Below are 27,905 nucleotides of genomic sequence, written 5' to 3' on the forward strand. Positions count from 1 at the left end.
AGTGCAGATTGTGTTTTGTACTGTGTGTAAATCAACATTTAACAAATCATCTAAAACATTAGTGTCCATTTCTAAAAACTATTTGGTAGACATCCATCAAGAGGTGATGACAGAATTCTTTACAAACCGGTGAACAATAGACCTTTATTAACAATTCTGTGCTATGGAGATCAATAGACTATAGTGGACAGTTCATTTAGAATGATGTGATGGTATCAAAATGTAAAAGTCTACAATAGCTACAGATTGTTAAGTTGTGGGTTAAAAGGTAAATAAGTCCTAAAATGTTCATATTAAATTAACATGAAGGAAACATGGAGTTGAACACATCCACAGGGTGCTCTGAAACTATATACAAATATCTTCAATAAATCTGATCAAAGACAAAATATTTGGATTTGTTTCAATCCAGCTATTAGTTCCTAAAGATGCTTTTTACAGACGCTTTAGGAACACTGAGGTAAAACATTTTTGACATAAAAACAAAAATCTTGGTATTAAAGCACTGCAGCTTCTTTGATTGAGTTGATCCATCTGTTAGAAAACAAAAAAGAATGTTAGTTTTGTTACTGCTGCCATTATTTATGGTACATAACATGCCTAGTTCTGTACCTTTGGGCTGTTTCAACATCATCAGCTTTAAAACTGTAATAAAGTTTCCCTTGGTGGTACAGTGTGAACTTCTCGGGTGACTCTACTTCCAGTGTGAATCCTAGCAAGGGCTGACTCCTCGAGGCTGCAACATTCTGCAGGAAGAAGCATGAAAAGGTTGGACCAACATAGAATCAATGCCTTTGAGTCAAACTATAACATGACGCTGGGCTTTCAGACTTTACCTCGCTTGCAGCATATGTATATAAGACTTTGTCCTTGATCACAAACCACAGTCTCTTTGCCTGCTTTTTACCGGCCTCGGACATCTGCAGGTATCCACTCATGGAGGAGGAGTCTGTGTTCGCCTGCACCTACAATGAGATGCACAAGCCCAATCAGTTGTGTGGTCATTATGAACAACAGTGCAACCTTATTAAAGCAATGTGCCAGTCACCTCCTTTAGAGCTTTAGGTATATTCTTTGACTTTTTCTGGTAAATGGATTTTTTTCCAGGATGTATAGTTTCTGTTGGGGACAAATAGTCAACATGTACAGATTTAATATAGTGAAGAGACAGAGGACATAAAGGGAGCCTAATAGATGGTGGAGAAAACCACCAGGTGGGTTAAAGTTATGGCTTAAAAGAAGATGAGTGTGCTGCCAGATTACAAAAAAATGAATCAGAAACTTGTTTATTGCCATGTACAGTGAAGGTTTCACTACATTAGAAGTTGCTTTAGTTAAAGCTCTTACCTTTCTGCTGAGAGAGAATATCAAAACACTGGTCACACACCCGCCCTGACTTGTCCTTTAAGTATTTGAGACAATATTCATTTGCGGAACAGGACTTACACACCACCTGATGGGATGACAAAAAACAGCTCAATAATCAATGTACATACTGTGTTATAGGAGTAACTGACAATTCTTTGTAGTGATGTCTCCATTTTATTATTCAAGTCTGCACAAATAAAGTTAACTTTATATTTCAAATGATCCCTTTTAAATTATGATCCCCAAGTTTCAAAAGTCCTTTATTGATAGATTTAGAATACTCTGGCATGAAGGAAGGCACTTTTGGCCAGTTCACCTTTCCACATGCGCGGCAGTGATGTCGTCTCCGTGCTATGGTGAACTCACAGGCGCAGATCATGCACATGGTGACTCGTAGGTCAGGAATCCATATGGGAGCTCTCGATCCCAGAGCAGGACTAGCAGTAGAATCCGTCGGTTCTACCTGGATAAGGTAAAGGCAAAACAAAAAGTTATCAGTTGTTCACTGCTCATATATAAACCACAGCAGACTGGTCAGGAAAAAGAGAGAATAGAAATAGAATAGACAAACAATTTGTCAACTTACCTCCTCTGGAGGTTTTCCAGTCACGAAACTGATGCTCTTCTTGGTTTTGTCAGTGATTGCGTTAGAAAGGGCTTTAAGCCATTCATCTCGCTCTGAGACTGAACTGTAGAAACAGAAAAACAACGAGTGAGTACTAAAAAAAATGAAGCTATTTTTTAGAATAATCTCAGGTACCCACGTTTCCTTTGGTCCTCACCTTGCAGACAGACGGCAGGAGCGCTCAACACTCTCAATGTTCAGCTCGTTCTGATAGGCCTCTAGTAAGGGTTTGCTGACCTTTTATCAGGGGAGTCAATCACTTAACCTTATCTTATAGATATGTATGTGCAAATCACAGATAATTAGAGTGTAAAAGTTCTCACCTCCATCCCTTTCAGAGACAGCGTGTATTTGAGCTCGTACTGGCCGGACGGAAGAGGGATTGTGTACAGCAAAACATCATTAAACTAAATGAGAAATGACACAAGAACAGAAGAAATTATTCTGACTTCCTGTGTTTTCTAATAAACAACCCTGAAGCAAAAGGAAGTAAAACACAAGCGTCTCGTACCAGGAAGAACATCCTGGGCTGCATGTTCTTCCTGGAGTGCTTCATCAGGGAACCCTCTTTCAGGAGTACCTAGTGCATAAACATGTCACAGTCAAACAATAATTCATGTTCTTTATTAATTTTGTTAATGTTTAATTCAATTAAATTAAAATAATTAACCACTGGAGTCCCATTAGTAAAACAATTTCATTATAAAAAAAATAAGCATTAAATAAAGTATGATAAAATTAGGTTTGTTTACTATCAAATAAAGTTATATATTAACCATTTATAGAACCAGATCTGAAGCATATACATTTATAAGTGAATTTACAAAAAAAAAAAAAAAAAATTTAAGTTTAGTCACTAAAGACATACTCGTCCAGGTTTGACTATTTCTTGGTTGCCAGTCAAACTGCTCTGCACCCGCATCATTCTCTGGAAGTCATCCTGAGTTGCAAAAGTTGCAAAAAGGAAAAATGACATCAGCAACATCAACAACAACAAAAAATAAAATAATAATAATAATAATAATAATAATAATAATGTTGATTTGTTCTCACCCCCTGCTTCATGATGTCATTGGCGTGATTGGCCACCTCTTTCACAAGAGCAAGTGCAGCTGAGTGAAAAAAAAAAACAATGTGAAAAGATGAACTACAGTATACACACACGCACACGCAAACACACGCACACGCTTGAACACACTTCCAGTAACAGAACAGTTACATCAGAATACAGAAGTAAAATAAATTCACCCTGTGTGTCTTTGTGATCAGCCGAGTCCTCAGACAGGTTTTTCAGGTAGTCTGAAGCAAAGACAAGCAACATGTTTAAAGTCGAGGTCACCAGTGGCAGATTGTTACATAGTAAATTCTTGGAATGTTGAAGTAAAATCCTGGATAAAAAGGTCTGCAGGTGATTACATAATGCAATTACACAAGAGGGACATTCTTTAACATTGTGGCAGAAATGTGATCAACCCTGATCCAGTAGTCTCATGAAACACTAAGCCCACTCATGTTAAAGCTCGCGTTATGTCACCAAATCTGATCTGGGCTGCACTTGTTGTCGATGGAGAAATTCCTGTGATTCTTCGTCTGAACACCAGGGGGCAGTGTGACGTCTGTGATGAGCAACCAAAGCCTGACTGCTTATTATAATGGCAAAGTAAAGAGGATTCTAATGTAACATCAGTGGGTCAGGACGCTAAATAGCTTTGTTCAAAGTTGTTAAAGTGACTCTACCTGTGAGCAGCAACTGATACTGAGGAATCCGCTGAATGGGTTTCAGGAGGTAATGCCTCAGAGCCAAGTTGAAACAGCATGGACTGGCCTTGGATAAATAGAAGACTACTTTTAGAAACGAAGACACACTTGCAATAAACAATCAACCTCCATAAGGCCAAAACACACACCCGCTCAATAATGCCAATAAATAAAGGGGTTGATCGAGCAGTTACCTCAAATTCCTGCACCACGGCGCCAAACGCTGGGTTCTTCTTTGTCTGCTCTTCCAGCAGAGCCGCATTCTTGTCATACTCCCGGATGTATGTGGAGTACATCTTCAGAAAGGGCCCTTTCTTCAGGAATATGTCTGCTATCTGGGATGTCTCATTCCTGTAAGCACAAACTGGTTCATTCATATCCGCCAACCTCAGGCCCGTTGTGCACAAACATTTGTGTAGTGCCTTTGTGTCATCTAAAGAAAATGTAAAAGCCCTTTTTAATGAATGTACCAGTTGGCCAGTCTCTCCGTCAGTTCCCTGAGAAGTTCTTGGTTGAATTCGTACAGTTGTGGCAGGTAGTACAGGATCTGATCGAGGAGCCGCTCTTCAATCACAGGTTTCCCGCTCTCGGTAGAAGCTTTGAGCACGGCCTCACGGAAGTCCTGCAGGTCACATCATCAGACAGGTGAAGCAACGCACAGGAAACCCCATCAAAAGTGCAAGGCATCAAAAGTGGAAGGAAGCATGATGCAAGATCATGCAACAAAGTTCTAAATAGGAAGTAACAATTAAGAGGGTCATGTGGGAAAGGATGTAAAAGAATATATACAGTATGCAGATGTCTCACAAAATAGGGGAATTACTACAGGAATTAATAAGCACATAAATAATATAATGATATTAACACCCAGGGGAGGGAGGGCATGAATGTGCATCTTTCCTCCATTGTTGCTATATTTCTGTCACAATTAAGTCCTGGGAAAAAACAGGCCTGACAACAGTTAAAAATAGAGTTCATCTGATGAGTCCAACCCCCCCCCCCACACACACACGCAACACAACAAATCACTGTAGAGCAGCGTGAGGAATGCTGCCGGGCCACAGCGCAAAGATGGAGCATGACAAAGAATAGTGAACGGGCTCCGCATCTTTGCTATGACGCTTCCCCATGACTGGCTTCATTCCTGTGGTCCACAGAGCCTCAGGACTTCCTGTTGGCCTGCTACCTTCTTGTTTTGTAACATTTAGCGCTGCCAACGCTGTTTGATGGTAAGTGCCACCCACAGACAGATGATCATAAATGGCACTGGGCTGCGTGACAGTATGTGCCTCTGCCCACAGCTCTCACCTTTGCTTATATAAAACTACTGGACAGGTCTATGTTCATGAATGGCCCTCGTGTATTGCAAAGCGCTTTTGGTCATGTGTCATGCATTTTGGAGGGAAGTACAGCAAAGAAACAGGATCACAGATCAATGAATCATTGTGACGAGCGGCAGTGGAGGTACTGGGCCTCGGATCAGGGGACGTGAGCTCTGCAGGCAGCGTTACTGTGCATGGGCTGTGCCCCGTGAGAGCTTAATCTAACTCATATGGAGAATGCGGGCTCGCAGCAGACGGTTACTAGATTAAACATAAACACAGTCACACGTCTGCAACAGATGTGAGGACACTTACAACATGAAGCAGCTTGAGGACACCAACAAACCTAAGGAAACAAGGAGAGATGCAGTTGTTAGTATTTGGCTTTATTAGCCTATGCAGTGGACTGTATGTCACCTGCTATAAAAACAACCACAGACACCTCTTTCCATGTGCAATACTCAGTTTTACTAAACAAAATCTAATTTGTGATTTTATGATTTATTGGCATCGTTCGTTCTGGAATGACTGCTGCCATAACTGCTGATCAGTGGTTCTTCTAAACTCAAATGCTCCTCTTATAGAAGTTAATAAACAGGACAAAGTCAAACCAAAAGTGGCAACAGTTTGTGTCTGAATGAAACTTGCAGTGAAGAAACCAATTTTCAGTCCAAACATATTTTAAAAATGAGACTTACACGCGCTCTGAGGTCATGATTTCTGTAGCGATGTAGTGGATTTTGCTCTTCTTTTGTCCATTCTGTGTCTGACAAACCTGCAAAAACACAGACGTGTTATTAACACAAAGCACCATTAGAAGCCCCTCACTCACCTAACGCCACTCACAACAGACACATGATACGAGTTTATGAGCACCTGTAGCGTAAAAGGTTGTTTTTTCAGTGTGGGGTAAATCAGTGAGAGGGAGGTCACCTCTCTTTTGGAGGTGACGGGGGTCAGTGGACATATTAGTCACACATCTTACAACCCTCTGTGTAAGTGTAGCCTTCCTGCTGGATTTGTCCTTGATTTTCCTGGCAATGGATCAAATGGCAGCATGATAAATAGGACACAAACTGTGTCCAAAGCCTCCACCTCTGTCGAAGGAGGGAGGAAACAGCAGGACTGAAGCCATGAATCCTGAAGCATGTGTGCGTCTCTCACCATATTCCCATCTGGCTCCCCTTTACTGGAAATGGAACTGCTGTCTTCATTGAATTCCTCATCGGAACTGTTGAAGGTGATTTCATCCGAGGGGTCTTCATCCACAGGCTGCTCTTCCTCACTGAAAAAAAAAAAAAAACAGGCAGTCATGGAAGAGCAGACATGTGAATATGAACAGGCAGCTATAGAGATGTGTACAATACAAAACTAATCACACAATGACGCATGGCATAAGGTTAATATTAAAAAGGAACCAAAGGCATGGAAATAACAGTTTGCCAAATCATCTGCCTGTAGGAGCTGCAGCAGAGAACGCTAGAACCTGAGCAGCTGAGATGAAGATGTAGATAGTTAAAATGCTACTATTCACCAAAAGGAGTGTTCTACATAAAATAACAAAAGAGAAGAAACAGGCCAGAGCTGAGCATCAGGGCCATCAGGGCCGGTCAGTGCGTACGACAGCTGGTGCATTCAATTATAGATTCCTGTGGTTGGTGGCTTTGAGCTGTTTAACATGTGATTGTTGTCAAGTTTCAGCCAGCGCTGTGAACAACTACTCAAACCAGAATTGTACTTGTACTATTTGCTCATGAACGAACATGGGTTCTGTGCATAAAAGACAGATATTACTGCAAATAAAGTGAACAATAATCAACTAAGCCAACAAAGAACGTTGTGTTAGACGAACGAAGAAGCTGAAACGTTCAAGCGCCTTAGCTTAACGTGCTAGCGGCTAACCAGGCTAAAGGCTGCCTCTGTGTGAAGTGTGCTACAGGAATCTAAAGGCCTGCGTGCCGTCGTACTCGTCAAACCTGCCAGGCCTTTCTGGGATCTCCCTTCATACCGTCAGTCATTAGCCTCATGTCTTAAAGACGACTGGGTTTCAGACGTTCAGGGAATCAAAAGATGAAATGAGAGGAACAAAGTAGCTCATAATCTACCTGTGATGGCTCTGGGTCTGGTGCTGGTGCTGGTGCTGCTCAGTGTGTTTCTCTAAGGGCACATATGGGTCGGGCATCTCATAAAGGTTCTCGTCACTGTCCCAGGCCGTAGGCGGCGCCTCTGTCTTTGCCACCAGCAGATTAGCGTAGTCGGAAATGTCCTCATCGGAAGAGATGGACTCGTAGATGGCTTCTTCTTTTTCTTCTTCTTCACTTTGTTTTACTCCCACCTGCGGGAGTGAAGCTTTGCGTTTGTCCCTGAGATCTTCTGCAGACCTCAGATGCTCCTTATCATCACCATCATCCTTTTCCGGGGAGCCTGGCCTCTGGCGCCCTTTTCCTATCCGCTGTTGCACAGCGAGCTTCAGGTCCAGCAGGTTCCGGAAGGAGGACTTCTTCTGCACCTGCGAGCGCATGGCGTCGGCGCCGGAGAACGACTTGGCTTTGCTCACGCTGGACCGAGAGGACTTGGTGGCGCCGGTCTTCGCCTGTTTCCGGCTCTTCTTCTCCTCCGGGGGTGAAGGCGTTGCAGACTTGAGTAGAACACCATCCTGGGAACGTGGGGCGCGTCTTTTGTCGTTGTCACAGTGTTCCCCTCGCTCCTCTGAGGACTCCTTCCTCTGCGTCCCTGCCGCTGGGCCGGTCTGTCTCGGAGGCAGCATCTGAGGCACCTTGACCGCCCTGGGGACCACCTCTGCTGCAGCGGTGGCGGCAGGAGCCTGGCTGGGCATCGGCCGAGAGGGGGGAGAGCTGAATTCTAGGATGTTGCTGTAGATGCCGTCCTCGTCATTCCCGTCCTCCTGCTCCAGGTCTCTGTCCTCCCCATCCACAGATACCTCCATCTCATGCAGGTCGATGTCCCAGCCCAAATCTTCCTCCACCACATCCTGAGGGCCAAAGGTTGGTTCCGACAGAAGGGGTTTCTTCTCGGGTGGAGGGGCTGGTGGAGCGCCGGCTTTTCGGGCCGGCTGCTTGTTTTCATGAGCAGGAACGCTGACAGACGGGAACGAGCTGCCCGTGCCCTCTCGGACCCTCACGCCCCTCCCTTTGTGGGATACAGACTCCTTCTCATCCTCCACCTTCTCCTGGCGGGCCAGAACCGCCTCCCTGGCCTTCCAGACAGGCTTCCTAGGGACTGGTTCGGGTTTGGGGATAAGACGCAGAAGCCTTGGGTCAAGACGATCTCCTTCCTGTGTTTGTCTGGGTGTTTTCTTAAAATTCTCCTCATAAGTTAACATGATGTCGAGAAAGGACGGACTAGCGTTCACCGAAGGACTGGAGGCATCAGTGTCTGCGTTCTTGTCTAGCGCCGGCTTCTCCTTCATGTGCTTCCAGTTGTTGGGCTGGCTGTTATTAGTGGGCGGCTGCAGACTCACAGTTTGTGGATTCGGACTCGTTTTGTCCTTGATAACCACATGAGCGGTGGGTTGAGGCTTTCTGCCGTCCTCAGTTTTGCCCTTGTGCAATGTTTTCAAAGCCTTTTCCGTTTTGTCTCGTTGCACCGATGTGTTTGTGATGCAGCTGCACTTTTCCAGATTACACAGGCAAATGGGAATAACATAGTCCCAGTCGGGCCGTTTGTTTTCTTGCTGTACTCCATTATGGGACTTGGCCGGGCCTGCAGGTCGAGGGTGCCCTGTCACAGGTGTTTGGTCGAGGCTCTTCGAAGCCGGTGATGTGAGCTCCACGTCGCTGCTGGGTTTGGGGGGGAAGCGCCTGGGGGCCACGGCAGGTCTGGCCTTCCTCTGGGTACCAGGAGATGGGAGCGCGAGTCCCTCCCTTCGGGGCATCGCAGGAGACAGCCCTTGCACCAGTGGACGAACCATCTTTGGTTTAGGGGCCACGGGAGGCTTGCGTAGGTCTGGGTAGATGCAAATAAATAAAAAAAAAAAACACATTATGATACCTGTTTTAATCAGAATCATGTGCTAGAATACTTCACATAGCTTCACATTTGAGATTGCGTCGATGGATTAGGGCTTTAACCTGACGCAGTGATAGAAGCCTGCATTTCCACGATCACAGATGCCGCTCCAGCAACAACTCTTTAAATCTGCTCTGTAGCATTGATCCCAAGCAAGTGACCGCTTAGTGTAAAACTGCTGTAAAGTACTAACCCACGTCTCTGGGGGCTCAAACATCACATGGCTTTAGTTCACCACTACACAACGGAGCAGCTGTGGGACTAAAGGCCCATGTCAACGTCTGAGACGGGAGGAGCAAGAGGGAAAACAGGTGTGGGAGGAGGAGGAGGCATGAAGAAGAGCTGTTCAATCTACGGTCCTGCTGTTGTATACACAACTGTGACATTTACAGTAAAGTGGAGACATAAACGAATGACACAATTCCTTCGTTGCTAAAGCACAATTTGGCCATGACAGCGTAAAACAGCGGTGTGTTTTAATTTGTAAATTAGTCACAATCAGTCGCTCAATCAGTGAGTAATTGATAGATACGTCATCAGATGAGTGAAAGACACTGAAACCGATAATCAGCAAAAATCTTTAAAAGCACACGCATACGTGGACGCAGCTATTGTGACTTTTCTAATGGGTTTGTCTCGAAGCAGTTTGAGATGTTAACCAGACAAAACACTGCATTAGAGAAAACATTATTAGATTATGTATGCATCAGAACTGGTTGTGTTCCGGTGCATTCACATTTCCCTGATAGTCAGTAAGAATTACGCACAAGTGGACATGGTGCCGCTGCCAGTATCTTACCTGCGTTAATCACCAGTTCACTCATGTCGCTTTAGTTTCGCCTTGTCCTAGAAAGTCGGAGCAGCGACAAGCATCCTTCACGGCCGGGTGCGTTTGAAGCAGTTCTACTCGAACCGAACACTGGCGTGATCCAAACGCAGCGACATTGCGCTCGAACGACGCTGGTGATTTCATCAAACAGTCTTCAGCGACTGCCCGCCCGCTGCGAACGGCGCTTCCTTCTTGTTTGCGTCCACGTCCATCCACTAGGCGTCCTCAGGAGCCACGCGCCCCAGAACCCGAGCAGTAAATGTGTTTCTATTCATTTCATTCACTAATATAAATATTAATAATTAAAAAAAATAAATAATAAAAATAATAAAATAATTGTCCTGCAAAATGTGAAGACACCATATCGTAATATCTGTGCAATAAAAGCTTTTACCCGCTCATCATTAGACTCGATTCGTTCACACATGCGCACAAGGAGGCATGTCTTTCCACGTAAGTCATCGCTGCTAAAATTAACAGTGGAATGACTGACAAGTCAGAAAATTACCCAGTTGATGCTTTGTAGGTCACGTAAATGTTATGATAAAGGAAGTAACGCGAACCATGCGGCGCTTTGACCATGCCGCCGTCATCAGATTGATCTGTCAGTCATTCTTACGGTAACAGAGCTGCTGCTTGGCAAGAAAATCCAGAGAACATCAGATAAAAACAAAGGCTAAAGATATGAAACCTGATCTGTTCATTTTAAATACAATGAAATGTAAGAGATGTGCTGCCACTGTGCTTCTAATTGAAGTATCTCTAATAGACTGGATCGAAACAAACCTGCACAGTTACCAAACCATTGTTATTGTTGTTTTTATTTTTATCTTTTATCCTTTAGGATCTTTGGAGACGTTCACAGAAATTGCGCCATCACTGACACAGATCAAGTTTGAGGAAATGAAGGTTGTGTGTGTGCTTCTGGAAACATTCAGGGGTTTTTTTCTGTCCAGGAAATAAAAGCATTCATTCTTGAAAATCTTGGAAAAATAACAGTACACGCAGATTAAAAAGCAGCGTTTAAGGCATTTCTGAAAAATGAACTGGTGACACTTATTCAGCCACGTGCCGTCCGCCGGCCTTTTGCTTTTCCACTGCAGCGAGCGGCTTCGCATCTCGTGAGGGACGTGCGTCTGTGGTGAAATCCACTGTGTCACTGCCAGGAAATGACACAACCCTGACATGATCAACCAGCACCGGATCCGCTTCCAGTGAGTCTGTCACAGCCAAAGCGTGGGTCGGTACCTGAACTTGTGATCTGCTGGGAGCCTCACGCCGGATCTGTAGCCTGCTCTGGCTCTGGAGATTTGCTCCTGGAGGTTTATGACTGATCCTCTGTGATCACTGAATATGTAGCCCACGAACAGGAGCGTCCCTCTGATGTACATCTATCGATAATGGGGACAATTTCATTTAGTAAAATATGTATAACGTCATGACACAACAGTCATACGAGTCACGTGTTTTTCTTTTAAATTTAGAAATTTCACAAGACAGGAACTGTTAGCGTGTGAATGCAGCATCCTGTTGATGATGACATGTGACCTTCATCGCCTCACGTCACTGTTATTTCATTTTTCATGCACTAAAGCAGAGATTTTACCCGCACGGCAAAAATCAATAGAGCAGTTGTCGTGACCGAGCTCGGAGAAAAAAAGCGACCTCTCTTTTGTAATTAACCACCGTCATCCCTCACTGCCTGTCAGCCCCCAGTAGCTTCATAATAAATGCCTGGGTCAGCACCTGCAGCACCTGCAGCCCCCCCCCCCCCCCCCCCCCCCTCGTCCTCCTCCTACTTCTACAGGCTCCTGTTCTTCACACCGAGCGCTGCTGCTGCCATCAAGTGGCAGCTGCAGAATGGCGGCGCCTTCACTGACCAGAACCATCCCAGGAGCCGCGTTGTGTCGCTGCTGCAGCAGAACGTTCTGGTCCCGGCGGCCCGGCTCCGCGGCTGCGGTCTCGTACCTCACCAGGCGAAATGAGTCCATCTGGCACTGGGTTCGAAAGGCGGCCTGTTAACGAGGACGTCTGACGGTGGAGTCATCGTTAATGAAAGCTGTGCAGGCGCCGAGCAGCCACACCTGCGTGCACGGCATGGCTCGGTGCCTGTTCCTCCTCCGGTACAGCTGCTCCAGCGGGTCCCGCTCCCGTGCGGCGGCGGCCCGGCCCGGCCCGGTCACGCACACCACCAGGATCTGCCTGCTGTGTGCCGGCTGACCCGTCACGAAGGCGTCGTACTCCAGGTCCGTCAGCGCCGGCATCCGCGTGGAGCTGCAGCGGCACCGCCTCCGCCCCCCCTCCCCCAGCAGGGCCGCCCTCAGCAGAACGGGGCACAGGGCGAGGGGGGCGGAGGGGGGGGACGGCAGCGGGGCTGGACAGCGGCTCACAGCAGGGGGCGGTGACTCCAGAACCATGGGAATAATCACTGACCTGGAGGGTGAGGGGGGCGACAATGAAGTCACTGTAAATAAGCCTCTGCAGCAAATCTGTTTGTCTTATTTACTCTAGTTGGATGTTTCCGTGGATTTGGAGCGGTCCAATACGAGTGACGCACGGCCCCTCCTTCCCCCGCTTCCTAGTCCTGCCAGCAATCAGGTTAAAACAAAGCAGAGCTGTAGCTCTCAAGGCTGATCAATAACCCGCGTGTCTCCGTGAGCAGCCCATCAATAGCATCTGTGTGAACCTGGGCAGCGCCGGCGCCGTGTCAGGCGCTCCGTCCGCCGGCACCGTCAGCACCACCGCGTGTCTGCGCAGCTCCTTGCTGCACCGCTCCGGCCCGGTACCGGTCCGCTCCGGCCTGGTACCGGTCCGCTCTGGCCGGGCACCAGTCCGTTCCAGCGGGTTCAGAGAGGGCAGCGCTGCCGAGCGTCCCTCTCCCCTCTGCCCGGTCCGCGCCGGGGCATCCGGCAGCCGCTTCCCACCAGGACACTCGACACCTGAAGGGGAGCGAGAGGTCACTCAGAAGTGCAAGCGACACGAGTGACCGTGAACAGGATCCAGCGGGACCCATTCGATAATGTCGAGTTTGCAGGATGAGGCCGTGCTGTGACCAGCCTCAGTGGGTCCGGTTCAGACGGAGGCTGAGCACAGTACACATTTCTAAACAGGTCTGTGTTCAGGTACCGAGGGCCCGGCGGTACCAGGCCAGCCACTGGTCCAGTGTTCCTCGGACCCTCCTCTGGAGCCTCCTCAGCTCCTCGACGCCGCGGCCGCCTCTTCTCCACGGTGCCGACGGCTCCTCCGGCTCTCGGACCGTCTGGGAGGCGTCCCAGTAGAACACAGACGCCACACATCATTACTCACCACAGATTATGTGACAGAACAGAGTGACTCAATTAGCACGTGTTCAAACACTTAAAAGGCTCCAGGCGGAACAAATGTGGACCCTTATCAGTTTGTCTTACGGGCCCTAATGTCTGGCTCCTCCCGTGTTCTGAAGACCCAGCGGGTCCCAGTGGTTCTGTCGCGACCGAGCAGGCAAACGCAGCATCAGCCTGAAAACACGTTTGCAAGCGCTGACGTTGTCACTCAGCATTATTAAAGCAGCCATTTGTCCAATAACAGGTCGTCATCCCACCGCTTCCTTTGGTCGGTTGCTAGGAGACGGACCACAAAGAGGCAGGTGAACGCTCTCGTCGTTACACCTGAAGGTGAGGAGGGCGGACGTTCCGCTGAACAGCCTCACACAGATCAGATCTGACACCTGCAGGAGGCAGAAGCACACGGATGAGACATGATCGACCCCAGCAGTGAGTTAAAGCGGACGGTTTGGGCCGTTTCACCTGTATATGGACCTTTCCCCTCAGCGTGGGCTCCGCCGTCCACCTCCACTCCTCAGTTATGTTCCCCAGCGGGTCACAGGTGAATCCACCATCCTGGTCCCACAGTGCAGTGATACTGGCGCTGAAGCGATGGAATGAGGACGATGCATGAGCATCGGACTGGTGATGGGCTCGAACCGGGCCCCGTGGACTCACCTCAGAGGGTGCGTGACGGCGCCGCGGCCGGAGGCGGTGACGGTGGCCAGGAAGGCGGGACGGCGGCTGTCACTGAACACGTTGGTGTAGAAGCCTCCGCCGGGCCGGCCCGAGTGGCTCTGGCACACGGCCATGCCCCCAGAGGGGTAGCTGACAGAACCAGAGAGGAGCCAGAGGTGAAGCCAACGCCCCACCGGCTCCACAGCATCAGCGTGAACAGGGCGAGGGCTCGTTACTATATGAAGGAGGAGCCGTCGTCGATCCGGTAGTGCAGCTTGTGCGGCGCTGGACTCTGCAGCCTCACGTCTGGGATCTCAGGGAGTCCGTTCACTAGGGCCTTCTCCTTCCGGCCCGTCGCTTTGCGCGGTGCGTTTCCATAGTGACGGAGCAGCAGCAGCGCGTCCCGGCTCGGCCGTATTCTCCTGCGTGAAGGTGATTTTTGAAATGAAAGTGAAGGGACAACGTACGGTGCATGCAGCCGGACCCACTCAGGATTTCTGGCCGCCTGCAGTCGCTCCACCACCCACTGACACAGCGCCGCCTGCTGCTCCGGCCCAGCGACCCAACCTGGACGACAGTCACATCCAGCAGTGAGGCCTCCGTCGAACCATTGACACCACGCACACCTGCAGGCCTGTTTCCCACCTGCACTTTTACAGCTGATGGACAAGACGGAGACGCCGGGCGTCGTGACGTGAGCTGCTGCGAAATGAGAACGCGGAGCTCGGTCAATGCGCCGCTCACATCATTTTATATTGAAGGAATGAATTTACCTGTTTTGCTGTTGCGTTTGAGCCTTTTCGCGCCGGCGTCTAAACCGCCACGTGGAGCGCTCTGTTCAGCATCCTGCCCGTCGGAGGCCGACGCCGGCCCGCTGGCGCCGTCCACCCTGGACATGACCTGTGGCCTGTGTGTCGGCCCAGGCCCGCTCAGGGGCGTCGCCCCGGCCGCCAGGTCCTGCCAGGAGTAGCTCAGGATGTTAGCGACGCCACGGGGAACGGGTGCGGCCTCCGGGCGCGTGTCGTGTGACAGCAGAGCAGCCAGTTCGCTCAACAAGCGAGGGGCTGCTCGCTTGTACGCCTCCACCCGACCGCGGTCCTTCATATTCAGTGCAGCAGCAGGTGAGGTATCAGGTTTACCTGTCAGCCTCTCAGGGAGCGCCTCCTCGTCCCCTTTATTGCTGACATTCTCTTGGTTACTATGTAAAAATAAGAAAATTCATTAACCAAATATTAATAGAATTAGAACCCAGCAATGATATTTTTGACAATGTATAAATAACCTTTTATCGTCCCAATGAGTTCCCTTTATTCGCCTTGGTCTTGTGGGCTGCAGCAGAGTGAACGGCAAATGACACGGTCAATATGTTGCAGGCTTTTTACAGGCAAATGAATGATTAGCCCACCTGGTCAAAGAAGTACAAAGGGCCACTTTTAAGCTCAGTCAGCGCGTCGGAGGAGGCCATTGTCTTAGAAATAAAATCCACACGTGTCCAGCTGGGCGCACACGTCCACGCAAATACAACGAAAACACGAGCAGAGCTTTAAAACCCCCCCGCCGTCCACTCTCGTGCGTCCGTGTCCACTCTGCGCGCGGGGCTCGTTTCCTGGATACGCGGATCTGCGCCGCGTCTCCAAATACTCGCGTTACGCACCATTAGCTAATGGTCGAGCGGGCGTCCATTCGGAAAGCTATCTGTAACAAAGCAAACAGCGGGACAGTGCTCGCAATAGCACATAGGGTGTCGAGTTCGCGGCGGTGCGGGCGCCTGCGAGAAGTGGCGCACGCGCAACGCAGGTGCGCAGCGCCAGGTAACGTTAAACCCGGCGGCCGCGCGGCCAGAGGCACGCACGGGCGGAACATGCGGTGACAACGTAAAGGTCACGTTAATGTGCGTGATGGCCACATAACAGTAAAAAACACGTGACTCTAGAATCCAGAGGGACCGCGCTGCTGACTTAGTACAGTTTGTTCCAACATGGAAATCAAATAGGAGATGTAAAAGTTTTTGTCTCGTTCGTGCTTTGTGTGTTCGGGTCAAGTTCGATCCGGTAGCTCGTTACGAGCTCAGCCCCCAGCAGACGTCCCGCTGTGACCACTGGAGGCTCCCAGCAGCCAATGCGTCACTTCGCCGCTCAGCCTCCGATCATGGCGGAGCCGCAGCACGAAGTGGAGCCTCAACTTCTGAATGGGGACGACTTGAGCGAGGCGAGAGAGGACGCGGACGCGCCGGGATGCGCGAAGAAGAAGAGAAGAAAGAAGAAGAGGAGCAAAGCCGCCGGAGCAGGTGAGAGGCGTCGCTTTCTCCGTCCGCGCGTGCACGACAGAATAGCGCGTATTCGTCCGTTCTTTTTAGTGACACTCGACTGAGCAGCGGCGTGGAACGTGCGTGACGGCAGCCCCTCGACCTGTCAGACAGCGTTTCACCACAGATGCCCCAACTCCGCGCGGCTCCAGAATGAGCTCGTGTGGAATCTCGTCTCAATTTAACACGAGATTTAACTGAAACTGAATAAAATGACAGATTAAACGCGTTCCATCCCATAAACCTCCCCGAGCTGCACGGCATTTGGCAACAGAAGCGTCCACAGTTTTAGCGCAGGAGAAACATTATAATAATTGCAGCCTTTACGCGTCATAACGTGACAGCGCGAGCTCCTAATCCGCCGGACGTGTTGAACCCGCAGCCCCAAGTCAAGCGCGGCGCACGCAGCCCCGCTTCCGAAGGGCTAAATGTCATAATGCTGCAAGGCACAGACGCCCTTGAGGAGTCTGACTCTCAAGGTATAGAAGGAATGCACGCAGGGACCCTGCCAAGTTCACAAGTCCACACCAGTGCACGCGCTTTCTTACTTAATCGACCCATTCTGTGTATGTGTGCGTATGCGTGTGCGTGCCACGTGCGTACACGCGTGTGTTTACCTGCACATGCATGCGCGGGGGTGTGTGACTTTGCAGCAGGGACAAGCGAGGCCGAGGGCGACGGAGAAGCCGGAGGTGCCGGCGATGTGAGAAAACAGCTGGAGCTGCAAACGCTGGATGACAAGGAGAGGGAGGAGGATGGAGAAGAAGGTAACGCTGGCACCATCATCATCATCATCGCCTGCAGTGGCGATTGTGCTGAACTTTAAGCCCCTGAAAAGTGCACAGTGAGAATTAGCCGGACGTATCTGCAATGTGATACCTGAATTTCGGCAGCTCTCTGGGAATTACGCCCAAGCCTATGTCAATATTTCTCACTTTGCAAACTGTATGGGAACTAATGAGGCTTTCAACAGATGGAGATGAGGGAGACAACTCAGCTGGAAAGAAAAAGAAGAAGAAGAAAAAGAAGAAAGGATGTGAGCAGTGTTTCCTCCTGCAGATTTTTACCTAATGTAGTAATTTATTTAATTTAAATTTCGAATTTGTGTTAAAGGGCATTTATATCATTATGGACATGTGTGCTCTAATAATGTAACAAACACTGGGAGCAGCACAGTTTGGTGACGCCAGTGACCTCGCTTAACGCCAGAAGCACCATTATTGTCCTTGAGAAAATCAAAGCGGGGACTTGAAGGTTTGTTCCTCTCACCTCGTGCTTTCCTCTGCTTCTCCTTCGCTCTATCTGGGCCACAGTGAAGGTACAAACTGACCCTCCCTCAGTCCCGATTTGCGAGCTGTATCCCAACGGAGACTTTCCAGTGGGAGAGGAGTGTGAATATCCCCCATCAAAAGACGGGTGTGTGACCTCCACTCTGTGTAACATGCGTAATTTTAGACAGGTCTCACTGGGTTGCACTAATTTATACCAACACTAAAAACAAGTGCTCCGCCTGCCTTATCCTTTTCGGGCTTTTAGGAGTCATTATGTCACCTGCTCCTTCTGATCCTAAAGCAGTAAGAGCAGGCTCACCTGTGCCTGAACAACAGTGCTGTGTCAATAAGTGGCTTCCTGTCGCCAGGCGCAGCGCGGCGTGGCGCACGAGCAGCGAGGAGAAGCGAGCTCTGGACCGGGCCAACGAGGAGACGTGGAGCGACTTCAGGCAGGCGGCCGAGGCCCACCGGCAGGTCCGCGCCTCCGTCAGGAGCTGGATCCAACCCGGGTTGACCATGATCGACATCTGGTGGGAAACACTCTGAAATATATCGATCGGTGATGATTCTGGGCTGATTTCTGCGCCCGTTTCTGCAGATCTAGCATTTTAAAGCAAGTGGTTTCACTCTGTCGCGGCCGTTCTCTCTCCTTCGTTCTGCTTCCTGTCTGTCAGCGAGAGGCTGGAGGACTGTTCCAGGAGGCTCATCAAAGAAAACGGGCTTCTGGCAGGTCTGGCCTTTCCCACCGGCTGCTCCATCAACCACTGTGCTGCCCACTACACCCCGAACGCAGGCGACCCCACCGTGCTGCGCTACGACGACGTCTGCAAAATCGACTTTGGAACGCACATCAACGGTGAGAGCCTTTAAAATGAACTCCGATGCAGCACAACAACGTGATTATCGGTTATAACCTGGACGTTTGGCATTTCAGGTCGTATAATAGACTGCGCCTTCACCGTTACCTTCAACCCAAAGTACGACGGGCTGCTGGAGGCCGTGAGAGATGCAACCAACACCGGCATCAGGGTGATCACACGTCTCTGAGAACTGGAGACACACGTGGTGATGGGGCCATGTGGGAAAATCCTAAATATGTGTTAACAGTTTGCAGGGATTGATGTTCGTCTCTGTGACGTTGGCGAGACCATTCAGGAGGTCATGGAGTCCTATGAAGTGGAGATAGACGGGAAAACATACCAAGGTAATGCACAGTGGTTGCGTTTCCTGCACGTAACGCGCTTCCCGATTATTCAGCCTCATGCGGTGCTGTCCACCCAGTGAAGCCCATCCGGAACCTCAACGGCCACTCCATTGGACAGTACAGGATCCACTCAGGGAAGACGGTCCCTATAGTTAAAGGTGGAGAAGCCACGAGGATGGAGGTTCGTACCGGCGTTTACACCTTCAGACACATAAAGTACATGAGACACGTGTGACTGCAGATTTTCCCTCATCACATCTGAAATCAAAGCTTTCTCCCCTCTTGGCTTTGGGTATAAAAACCTTTTTAATTCTTTATTGTGATTGAAGGAACGTGTGGCTGGTTAGTGTTACGACATGATCTGGGATCTGTTCTAATTCACTGGTCTAATAGCATCTTAGTCACACTCTTCAGCACTTTAATTACACCTTTAATGGAATCACCAGGCGAATCGAGCAGCAACGCGTGTTCGTTTCACTGCAGTTTCACTGAATCGTACTGGACTCGGTCATACGTATGTTACTACGCTGGTGGCAGGAACGACTATGCTGATGTCTGCATGCCGTTAGTGTAACCGAGCCGTCGGCCTCGCCGTCGGCCTCGCCGTCGGCCTCGCCGTCGGCCTCGCCGTCGGCCTGCGTCCGCCTGGAGCGGCGGCGGGGCGTTCCGCGAGGCTGCTCCCGCTTTGAATGATTATCAGGGCAGCGAGCGAGGGCGTCGCAGCGTTATCAGCCAGTCCCACAGACACTCTGACAGCAGCCACGCGCGGATGCAAACGCTAGATGTCAATGGAAGCCGTGTAATCAGCTCGTACCTTGCGAAAGGACACCACTGCCTCTAATAGACTGCTCACAAACGTCAGCTGCTGACGATTTGAGGCCTGGGTTGAATTCAATCTGCTGGAATGCGTGTTAATGTGGCATGTTGTCTTTTGTCGCCTTTCAGGAAGGTGAAACTTACGCTATTGAGACATTTGGCAGCACAGGAAGAGGAGCCGTCCACGACGACATGGAGTGCTCTCATTACATGAAGAACTTCAGTGTTGGACACGTGCCTATAAGGTGTATATACATGACTCTCATATGCCGCAAAGCGCACGGCATCATTATTAGACTTCTCACGCTGGTTTCACGCTGTGCCGCAGACTTCCGAGGGCTAAACATCTGCTGAACGTGATCAACGAGAACTTCGGCACGCTGGCGTTCTGCCGCCGCTGGCTGGACCGCCTGGGCGAGAGCAAGTACCTGATGGCCTTGAAGAATCTGTGCGACCTTGGCATCATAGACCCGTACCCACCTCTCTGCGACATCAAGGGCAGCTACACCGCCCAGTATGAGCACACCATCCTGCTCAGGCCCACCTGCAAGGAGGTGGTGAGCCGGGGGGACGACTACTAAGCATGCGCCACAGCTCAAGGCAAACCAGGGGGTTTCAGTCTTCACGGACTGATAGCAAATATGCAATATTTCTCTGAAATGAATCCCCACTGCTTGAGTACCACTAGGAGTTCATGTTAGCATGGGCAAACGACCTGCGTCATGGCAACAGCTTACTGATATTTCTATTCCAAAGGATGTAACCAATAGACAAAGGGCATATCTTTATTAAATCTAGTGCTGAAAATGTATTCAGTTATGTTTTATTGTGCTGCAATAGCAAAAGGAAAAGCAAAGGAAACATATGCAAGAGATTCATGCAAAAAAGCCTTTGGCAAGTACAGTAACTTTGCTTTGACATGAGCCTTGTTGGGAGGAAAAACAACTGCTATGAAATATTTCTATTTCTAAATTTCTTTGCGTTTAATTTGAGTTTTTATAAGAAATAAATTGTTATAAATCATGTCTGGACTGATGTTGGTACATGTTATAAAGGCTTAAGCGTGCTCATTGTTTGGCGAATGAACAATATGAAAATGCATTTCTCCCTTTTAGCCAGAGGAGGGCAGCACTCAAACACGGGGCAAACATCAGCCAGCGTCTGCCATCAGCTGTTCATATAACTTCAACAGTGGAGTAGCTAATGCATGAAACAAACAACATAATGAACACACGCGGAACATTCACACGCCCTTTGTCCTTTACGAGAAACAGCCCATCAGCCCATTTTCCCTCATTTCGGTAAAGTCTTTGCAACAAGGTCGCGGGCAGTGATGTCATGGCTGAAGAATGCATCGTGTCTCCTCAAACAGTTTGTCCTTCTCCTTGGAGACAGCAGACGAGGCCTATTCTTATCTGGGCCTGGCTCCAGAATGGCCTGTGGACTCGGTGATGTCAGCACGTACCCAGGCTTTTAATACATATTTATTTTAGGGCAGCAGGAGTCACGGGCTGAGTGGAGGAGCGTGTGCTCCCGTTCCCCCGCAGTAAACAGGTCCACGGGAACCGCTCAGGTTCACAGACAAGTGGGTCGTCCTCACGTGAAAGCAGGTCTTCTGAGGACGTCAGGAAACTCCGAGAGCGGAGTCCGAGCCGAGACGTCCGACAGCAGATCCAGCTGTCAGACTAAACCGTGTGCTTCAGCCGCTTCCGCAGACCTGAGAGCTTGGAGCGCAGTTTGTCTTGCACTTGTCAGACAGCAGGTGGGCGAGTGCTGGAGCAGAGCTCTTCATACACTCCATCAGCCCTTTAAAGTTTTTCATTACGTCTCCCCTTCTGGGACATACTTGTTCTGACCTGCTCAGTCCCAGCCTGCTTTACCAAAGACATATGGAATATGCACGCATCCACACTCACTCTGATATTGACTCATTTCTGATTTATCCCAGAGCCGGTCTGGACCTTTTGCAGAATCCGATACAGTCGGCCGTGACTGTGTTTTGGCTCATCAACTCAGACGGCAACTTCAGCCAGGACATAAATCATAATTGGATATTTAACATTCACTCTCCTTCTTGTTCTATAATAATCTGGAAATGATTCTGACCTGAGGTGTATCATAACACAGGAATGCTATTCAAGCATCAGCTTTGTCCAGATGAAAGTCCTTATGAGCTGCTTTGATCAAGGGACTGTTGCTGCTTACATTATGTGCTTATTTTTACCCAGTTTTAAACATCCGCTGGCGTTTAGCTTCTTTCTTTAGAGCCTCCACTTTCAAAAACAAAGTAACGGTGAAGTCCCTAAAACAGGGAGTATGTTCATCTGTCCCATCCTTAACGCCTGACTCTGCATCTCACCATCTCTCCGTCCATTTCAGGCCTCGTCACTGTGCTACTGGCGGCTGCAGTCGTTCCTGAGGATGTGCATGAGTTTGTGTCCAAGGCTTAACTTCCACGGTTTAACCAGGCTCCTGGTGTTGACGATCAGTCTGCCACTCTTCCAGTCCTCGTGACCGGCCACGACATAAGTCGATCCTGAAGAGAAGGCGGTGCATCATCATCACATACACACAAGATGAGCAAGAACGCTTTGAAGGGGGCTGCAGCCGACCTGGGTTGAGGAGGGGGCAGGTGCAGCCTTGAACCGTCCAGGACTCTGGGTAGAGGGTGGCGCTTCCCCTTTGAACCTTCACCTGAGGGTTCTGGTACAAGACTTTCTTTACCTTGACCTCCACTTCGGCATGGGAGCCTTTGTCGTGAGCTGACATCACCTTCACCACCAGCACTGCCAAGACAAGCCACTCAAATGACCTCTGTGCAAAAAACAACTCAAAACCATGTATCGATGCAAATGATACTTGTCTCAAATGTTTGTTGTCGCCACAGTTTAATGAGATCCCACAAATCACATCATAGCAGACAGCTTTTAAGCTGCCATAGACACATTAACCTCCAACAATCCTTGTTAAATAGCACTCACCATAGTCATACTTGGCAGCACAGAAGAGTTTAGAGCTGTGAAGGTTTCCTCCTTCACAATCGCAATTCTCTGCAAAAACCAAACAAACAAACAATATAGTTAACCATTCATTGATTTTAAGATACCTATAAAAGCTGCTTTTACTTCATGTGTTATTTGTGAGTGTGCATTGATACAAGCATCCTTAGAGTGACTTACCAGAGTGGTGCAGTGCAGAGAAAAGCTCCTCCAGCCTAAAGCGTGCCGTGTCGCTGTTATTGCTGCTGGGTCCCATGTGGCCACTGGCTGCATAGGAGACCTCCACATCCGAGCTGTGCCGCAGAGGTGAAGCCAGTCAGAGGCAAGGATCCAGAATGCTGCCTTCGGTGTATCAGATCCAGCCCTTACCCAGAGACGCAGTCGCCGGTGTACGGGTCGCAGTCCCCCGTGCAGTCGCACGGACGGCAGCCGTACTCGTGCAGCCCCCAGTATCCCATCATGCAGCGCTCACAGCGGCGGCCGCCCACGCCGGGCTTACAGGTGCACTGCCCGCTGCTCGGGTCGCAGAGGGCGGCGCCGCCCGAGAGGACGGAGCCGGCGCGATGGCAGGCGCAGGCTGCAGAGGCCACAGAACAAGGGGAAGGTGAAGTGCGTCGTGCGTGAACACAGAGGAAGTAAAGGCGAACGGCGGGGATCGAATTTAGAAGCCTTTTACGAGCGGGCAGGAAGCTGCGAGCGTGTTCTCAACACGCTGAGCAAACAGGCGTCTTCCGCCTCCCGCTCCCACATGACACACGCTCGCCGCGTCCACTTCCAAAAAGGCCATGTTGGTTCCTAAAAATGCTCCGGCGCTCCTGGCGGGAGGAAAGGCCAGGAATGGGAAGAATGTGCTCGCGCGGACCCTGGGAAATCTGTTGTTTGTAATTAGAGTGTGAAGCGCTGTCATCGAGCCGCTCGCCGCCGGCGGATCGGCTCCGACCCGCGGGGCCGACAGAAGGCTCCGCCCCCCGCCCCGCAGCCCCAACCCGTGCGGGCGGCCTTACGTTGGCAGGAGTCGGCCGCCGCCGCCGGCCGCCCGGCGCCTCTGAAGTGGCCCCTGCTGCAGCTCTGGCAGTGACGGCCCTCCGTGTGGTGGCGGCAGCCGTCGCACACGCCGCCGCTCCGCCGGCCGCTCGCCAGCCACAGCCCGCGGCTGAAGTGACAGCTCCTGGCGTGGTTGTTGCACTTGCACTCTGCAGGTGGAAGGACACACACACACACACACACACACACACACACACACACACACACGCGCGCGCGTCGATGCGTTGCTAGCACACACGGAGCTGAATGAACCCGGCGACTCACTCCGGCACTCGTGCGCCGCCCCCGTGATGCCGTTGGCGGCCTGCCAGGGCCGGTCGTTGTACAGCGGCGCACACCGCTCACAGTGCTCGCCGGCCGTGTTGTGCCGGCACGCGCACCTGCCGTGAATCTGCCAGAAACACAGGAGAGGCCCGACACGGTGCGTTATCCTCGGCGCCACCTGCTGGGACCCGCTGTGCGTGGGACCACTGTCCTTGTGGCGATTTTTCAATGTGATGGTTTATATTATTCACATGGAAAATGAATGGAAGGTTTGCAGCCAGTCTCACTTCATATTGCTACATACACACACGGTTTGTGTATAACAATGCTTCTTAAGTATTGCAACACACCAACAATCTTGCACTATATGCACAATCCCAGTGTTTACACACCATGAAGCTCCTCAGACCACACTGACATTAAACTAGCACTTGTGTTCTCTATTTACAGTAAAGGGAGCAACACGGCACATGCGAGCTGCTGGTTGAATACTATAATTAGGGTTTCCACATATTTAAATCTCCGTAATCCCTGTAATGGTAGGTGAAGTTCTGGCTTCATCTGGTTTACTCCTCGCTGCAGCCTGCAGATTCAGTAGCACGGTGGAATAACAAAAGGAGCGGTGGGAAAATACATTCACAACCATCTACTCCCAAATTCACCACATCAACAGAAGCGGAGGCGAATAGAGACGATCGGCAGGAAAACGCTAAACGGGTCCAGCTCAGAATCACTCACCGTGTTCTTGGACTTCTGCAGGCCGGGCCGGTAGCCCCCGGCCCGAACACAGTGGTCAGCGTGTCCGTTGCAAAGGCAGCTGCCTTTCACAATAAAGTCATAAATGGCGTAATGTTGCGTGGGGAGACCGGCGGCGGCAGGGTGTTGGCTCTGACAGGGGCACTGCTGGTGCTGCAGCAGACGGACCCTCAGGTTGGTGATCATGAGCTGCTTCTGTGCAGCCGGACCGTACGGATCCACTGACAGCCAGGGGGACAGGGCTCGGTAGATCACCTGGAAACGAAGCAGGAGAACATGGGCGTTATCCACACACAAACGTCTCTCTAACAGGTGATAAACATATATCAGAGACACTGACAGGCCATGAAAACGTAAATTATGCCACTTTCCTTTTTTTTTTGCGCCTGCAGAACAAAAGCAGACATCGGTCTGGTTCGCTGTTCATGCTTTTAACATCACTTCTCATCCAGGAAAATCATATAAGCACCCGTGTTTCCACACACGACCTCTGAATGTTAGGCTCCACTGATTGCCTCTGCGCCTGCTTTATAAAACCAATATAACACATTTCATTTTTCAGGCAGGATCTGGGAGAGGTTTTAAAGTGCTGCACCACAGAGACACATTAAAATGGCTGAGGGACTGTTGTAAGATACTGCAGGTAAACTGCAATTAGGAGCTGAGTCAAAGCCTCCCAACGAGGACTGAGGCTCTTTGGAGCAAAACAAATCTTTAGTGGCAGTGAGAGTCTTTATGTCCTGCCATCTGTGTGACGGATCAGTCTGCTCATGAATTAACCACGACTGCGGATCTGGCTCAGAGCTCCCTGTGATGATGCAGCAGGTTGGGGGGAAAAACGCTTTGATGGGAGATCAGAGGTTGACATTCTACCCGTGCGTGTTAGAGCAGCTTGTGGTTTCGGAGGTCCGCGTCAGAGATCAGTTTGCAAAGCTCGGTCAACTGTTTGCTCCGTGCTTTGTGTGATACGGGCTCATAAGTGATGCCAGTAAGTGGGCGAGAGCAGAGCTGAAGTGACAAATAAAATGACAATTCATAAATACCTAATCTGAGCTGCTGAAGCCTTCACTCCACAGACATCACTGCCTATTTGTCCTGAACGTCTTGAATAAACAACTTAACTGTCAAGAAAATGAAACCTGGAAGGAAACCAGTTGTATAAATGTTATTTATGGCTCACCTCTCCTCTGGTACACGGATATGCCGCCGAGTACTTGGACGTGCACGCTGCTCCGCCGTCTCCACCCGACGACCCCTCCGCCAGCCCGAACACCCGCTCACAGTCCGCCGCAAAGCGTCGGAGCGCGCTCCAGGTGCGCCCGAAGTCCTGGGAGCGCTCCAGCACCATGGCGGCGGGCCGCGGCGAGCGGAAGACCAGGATGAGGTGCGTGAAGAGGAACTCCGTCTCCAGGTCGAGCTGGAGCGTCTCCTCCCTCGCGCCCTCCGCAGACTGCCACCACGTGTCGGGGCGGCGGAACGAGGAGTCGCTCATGGCAGAGGGCGGGTGCGCGTGGCCCGGGACGGCGGAGCGGCACTCGCCGCACGTCGCCTCCGAGCAGGACTCCCGGCCGCGGGGCGCAGCCGTCTGTCTGTAGAAGCAGTAGGGCTCCGAGGAGTTGGAGCCGCACACCGAGCGGGTCGCCAGCACTCGCCCGTGGGCCAGGTTCCCCATGTGGGGGTTGCAGGCTCGCCCGAAGCAGCGGCTCTCCGCACCTGGACGCGTGTTTGGGAACGGCCCTGGTGAAGAAGGAGTTTGGTGAGTTGAGTCGCACGTTCGAGTCCCTCCGTAAAGTCACAACCTGTTCGTTCACGCATTCATAAAGTGCGTGCGTTAAGGTTTGTCCAAGTTCAAACTCACCCGCTGGAATAGAAGAGGATGCGCACATCGGGATGATGACGAGCAAAGTCCAGAGTCTCATCCTGAAGGAGCTACACTTACATAAATCCGCCTGAACGCATGCGGCAACAGTCCGATTGAAGAATATTAAGAATATCAATAGTCCATCATGATCTTTCCTTATATAAAATAAACTCCAAGCATTTTCGACGCAGAAGTCAAGTAACAAAATACTGAAATGTGCGTTTACTTATGTCTGTCATGATGCTACAATGTCCTGTTGGTTCTAATTATTTTATCTAATCTTAATTCGCTCCTGCGCACGTGTAAATTCAACTTTGCTGTGGTGAGTTCAGTGACAGTTGGGAATTTGAAGCAATTAGGACCGCCCACTTCTTGTCTACTCCGAGGCCCCTCCCACTTTGATTTCTAAAATCAGACTGTTTAACAATAAAGGAAATGACTTCTGACAAAACAATGATCATTTATTATGGCCATGGAAAATAAAAGAACTATTACAAGGAGTTAATCAGCTCTGTCACAATTGGGGGAAGTTTAATTAGCCCAAAAACAAAAGACTTTTTTAATGGTTCAGTCTAAGCTTTAGTTCCACAAACCCCTCCGGTGCTGGAGCGGTGACAGACAGGGGTGTCATTGTCTTGAATTCCTGCCACCAGTCACCACTTCTTCTTAACCTGCTCTCCACTATTTGCTTGGCTCATCAGACAGACACCAGCCCTGGACCTGAGGGGTCGCACAACCCTCGACCCCAATAATAAGACAGTCGCATATGACATATAACATATAACATTACGTCATTGAGTCAAGGAGGGTGTTTTAAGGGAAAACAGCTCCTGCACGGTGTTGCTGTTGGTTATGGTAGTTCATCACGCTCATTTCATACCATATAAAGACTTTAAAGTGGGGAAAGTCTGGGCGAAAAAACAGGAAGAAAAACAGGAAAGCTTTTGTTTGAAGATGAAAGGGAACAATGTTGCCGAGTGTGGACATCAGACCTGTGAATACATGATAATACGTTCTCACTGAGAATGCGGCGTGTCACATGAGTCATTCCTTCGTGTGAGTGTAAAAGCAGGAGAAATAAGGTCATGACCATTCTCAGCCTCTTCCTCGAGGCACCCTGGCCTTGACGGATCACGACATTCCTGAAATACTGGAACTCTCATCACAGTGACAGCCTCCTCTCATTAAAGAAAACATGGTTTGAGTGTTTTTTACATTTGCATGGATGTTTAAAATTGCCTCTAGTTAAGGTGTGAGGACAAAGAGGGGAGTCCTTTGAGCTATTTCTTTACACACTTGTTGTTTGACCCTCAAATCCCAGGAGTAACATGGGAAATGATGCAGTATTTGGTGAAACCCCTATTTTAGGATTAAAGCAATTCCGGCTACAAACAAATTTCTTTCCTGGCTTTAATTCAAGCTTCTTGCTGTTTTCCTTCCATGCAACTGGAGCAGGAGTCCTTAAGGAACAGCG

At 49.8% G+C, this 27,905-nt stretch overlaps 4 protein-coding genes across 10 annotated transcripts; 1 reads left to right on the forward strand and 3 right to left on the reverse strand.

Moving 5' to 3' along the window:
- Positions 1-130: 130 nt before the first annotated feature.
- Positions 131-10,399, reverse strand: LOC114856869 (FYVE, RhoGEF and PH domain-containing protein 6-like). The gene is made up of 21 exons (XM_029152703.3): positions 9,902-10,399; positions 7,179-9,039; positions 6,238-6,358; positions 5,772-5,848; positions 5,389-5,419; positions 4,222-4,373; positions 3,946-4,102; positions 3,731-3,818; positions 3,242-3,292; positions 3,047-3,105; positions 2,862-2,933; positions 2,505-2,573; positions 2,317-2,400; positions 2,151-2,230; positions 1,955-2,057; positions 1,685-1,831; positions 1,348-1,453; positions 1,049-1,119; positions 837-965; positions 613-746; positions 131-534 (listed from the first exon to the last, which is right to left on the reverse strand). Exons 1-21 carry the CDS (start codon positions 9,924-9,926, stop codon positions 498-500), a joined length of 3,654 nt encoding a protein of 1,217 aa, XP_029008536.1. The 5' UTR covers positions 9,927-10,399; the 3' UTR covers positions 131-497.
- A 310-nt stretch (positions 10,400-10,709) lies between these two features.
- On the reverse strand, positions 10,710-15,677 carry LOC114856871 (uncharacterized). Of its 7 annotated transcripts, XM_029152712.3 has the most exons (17): positions 15,317-15,677; positions 15,194-15,240; positions 14,685-15,109; positions 14,557-14,613; positions 14,400-14,478; positions 14,148-14,333; positions 13,912-14,061; positions 13,717-13,837; positions 13,512-13,637; positions 13,339-13,428; positions 13,058-13,190; positions 12,618-12,870; positions 12,438-12,515; positions 12,016-12,364; positions 11,812-11,928; positions 11,180-11,322; positions 10,711-11,090 (listed from the first exon to the last, which is right to left on the reverse strand). In XM_029152712.3, exons 1-17 carry the CDS (start codon positions 15,374-15,376, stop codon positions 10,988-10,990), a joined length of 2,517 nt encoding a protein of 838 aa, XP_029008545.1. In that variant the 5' UTR covers positions 15,377-15,677; the 3' UTR covers positions 10,711-10,987. The 7 variants fall into 7 exon arrangements, with proteins under 7 accessions (XP_029008541.1, XP_055365496.1, XP_029008545.1 ...); XM_029152708.3 differs by having other exon boundaries at positions 10,710-11,090; positions 14,400-14,613; XM_055509522.1 differs by having other exon boundaries at positions 14,148-14,478; positions 14,557-14,610.
- A 192-nt stretch (positions 15,678-15,869) lies between these two features.
- On the forward strand, positions 15,870-20,530 carry LOC114856874 (methionine aminopeptidase 2-like). Its single transcript, XM_029152717.3, has 11 exons — positions 15,870-16,198; positions 16,870-16,983; positions 17,190-17,252; positions 17,530-17,632; positions 17,856-18,017; positions 18,162-18,343; positions 18,422-18,516; positions 18,595-18,691; positions 18,769-18,872; positions 19,637-19,752; positions 19,836-20,530. The coding sequence occupies exons 1-11, from the start codon at positions 16,030-16,032 to the stop codon at positions 20,086-20,088; spliced, it is 1,458 nt and encodes a 485-aa protein (XP_029008550.1). The 5' UTR covers positions 15,870-16,029; the 3' UTR covers positions 20,089-20,530.
- On the reverse strand, positions 20,315-26,837 carry LOC114856872 (netrin-4-like). The gene is made up of 10 exons (XM_029152714.3): positions 26,429-26,837; positions 25,751-26,307; positions 24,553-24,825; positions 23,815-23,941; positions 23,511-23,699; positions 22,876-23,083; positions 22,687-22,799; positions 22,489-22,557; positions 22,120-22,293; positions 20,315-22,043 (listed from the first exon to the last, which is right to left on the reverse strand). Exons 1-10 carry the CDS (start codon positions 26,487-26,489, stop codon positions 21,901-21,903), a joined length of 1,914 nt encoding a protein of 637 aa, XP_029008547.1. The 5' UTR covers positions 26,490-26,837; the 3' UTR covers positions 20,315-21,900.
- Between the last annotated feature and the right edge of the window lie 1,068 nt (positions 26,838-27,905).

Source organism: Betta splendens, chromosome 6 (assembly GCF_900634795.4).
Source record: "Betta splendens chromosome 6, fBetSpl5.4, whole genome shotgun sequence".
NCBI classification, from domain to species: domain Eukaryota; kingdom Metazoa; phylum Chordata; class Actinopteri; order Anabantiformes; family Osphronemidae; genus Betta; species Betta splendens.

Coding starts and splice junctions, on each gene's coding strand:
- LOC114856869 (XM_029152703.3), bottom strand. CDS start 9,926: ATGAGTGAACTGGTGATTAACGCAG. Junction 3,293..3,730: donor GTATCAGTTGCTGCTCACAG/GTAGAGTCACTT, acceptor TCTTTGCTTCAG/ACTACCTGAAAAACCTGTCT. Junction 3,106..3,241: donor TGATCACAAAGACACACAGG/GTGAATTTATTT, acceptor TTTTTCACTCAG/CTGCACTTGCTCTTGTGAAA.
- LOC114856871 (XM_029152705.3), bottom strand. CDS start 15,376: ATGGCCTCCTCCGACGCGCTGACTGAGCTTAAAAGTGGCCCTTTGTAC. Junction 15,241..15,316: donor CTTTGTACTTCTTTGACCAG/GTGGGCTAATCA, acceptor ACTCTGCTGCAG/CCCACAAGACCAAGGCGAAT. Junction 11,091..11,179: donor CCAGCAGATCACAAGTTCAG/GTACCGACCCAC, acceptor ATTTCCTGGCAG/TGACACAGTGGATTTCACCA.
- LOC114856874 (XM_029152717.3), top strand. CDS start 16,030: ATGCGTCACTTCGCCGCTCAGCCTCCGATCATGGCGGAGCCGCAGCAC. Junction 17,253..17,529: donor GAAGAAAAAGAAGAAAGGAT/GTGAGCAGTGTT, acceptor TCTGGGCCACAG/TGAAGGTACAAACTGACCCT. Junction 18,344..18,421: donor CTTTGGAACGCACATCAACG/GTGAGAGCCTTT, acceptor TTGGCATTTCAG/GTCGTATAATAGACTGCGCC.
- LOC114856872 (XM_029152714.3), bottom strand. CDS start 26,489: ATGAGACTCTGGACTTTGCTCGTCATCATCCCGATGTGCGCATCCTCT. Junction 23,942..24,552: donor TGCAGAAGTCCAAGAACACG/GTGAGTGATTCT, acceptor TGTTTCTGGCAG/ATTCACGGCAGGTGCGCGTG. Junction 23,084..23,510: donor GGCGGCCGACTCCTGCCAAC/GTAAGGCCGCCC, acceptor TGGCCTCTGCAG/CCTGCGCCTGCCATCGCGCC.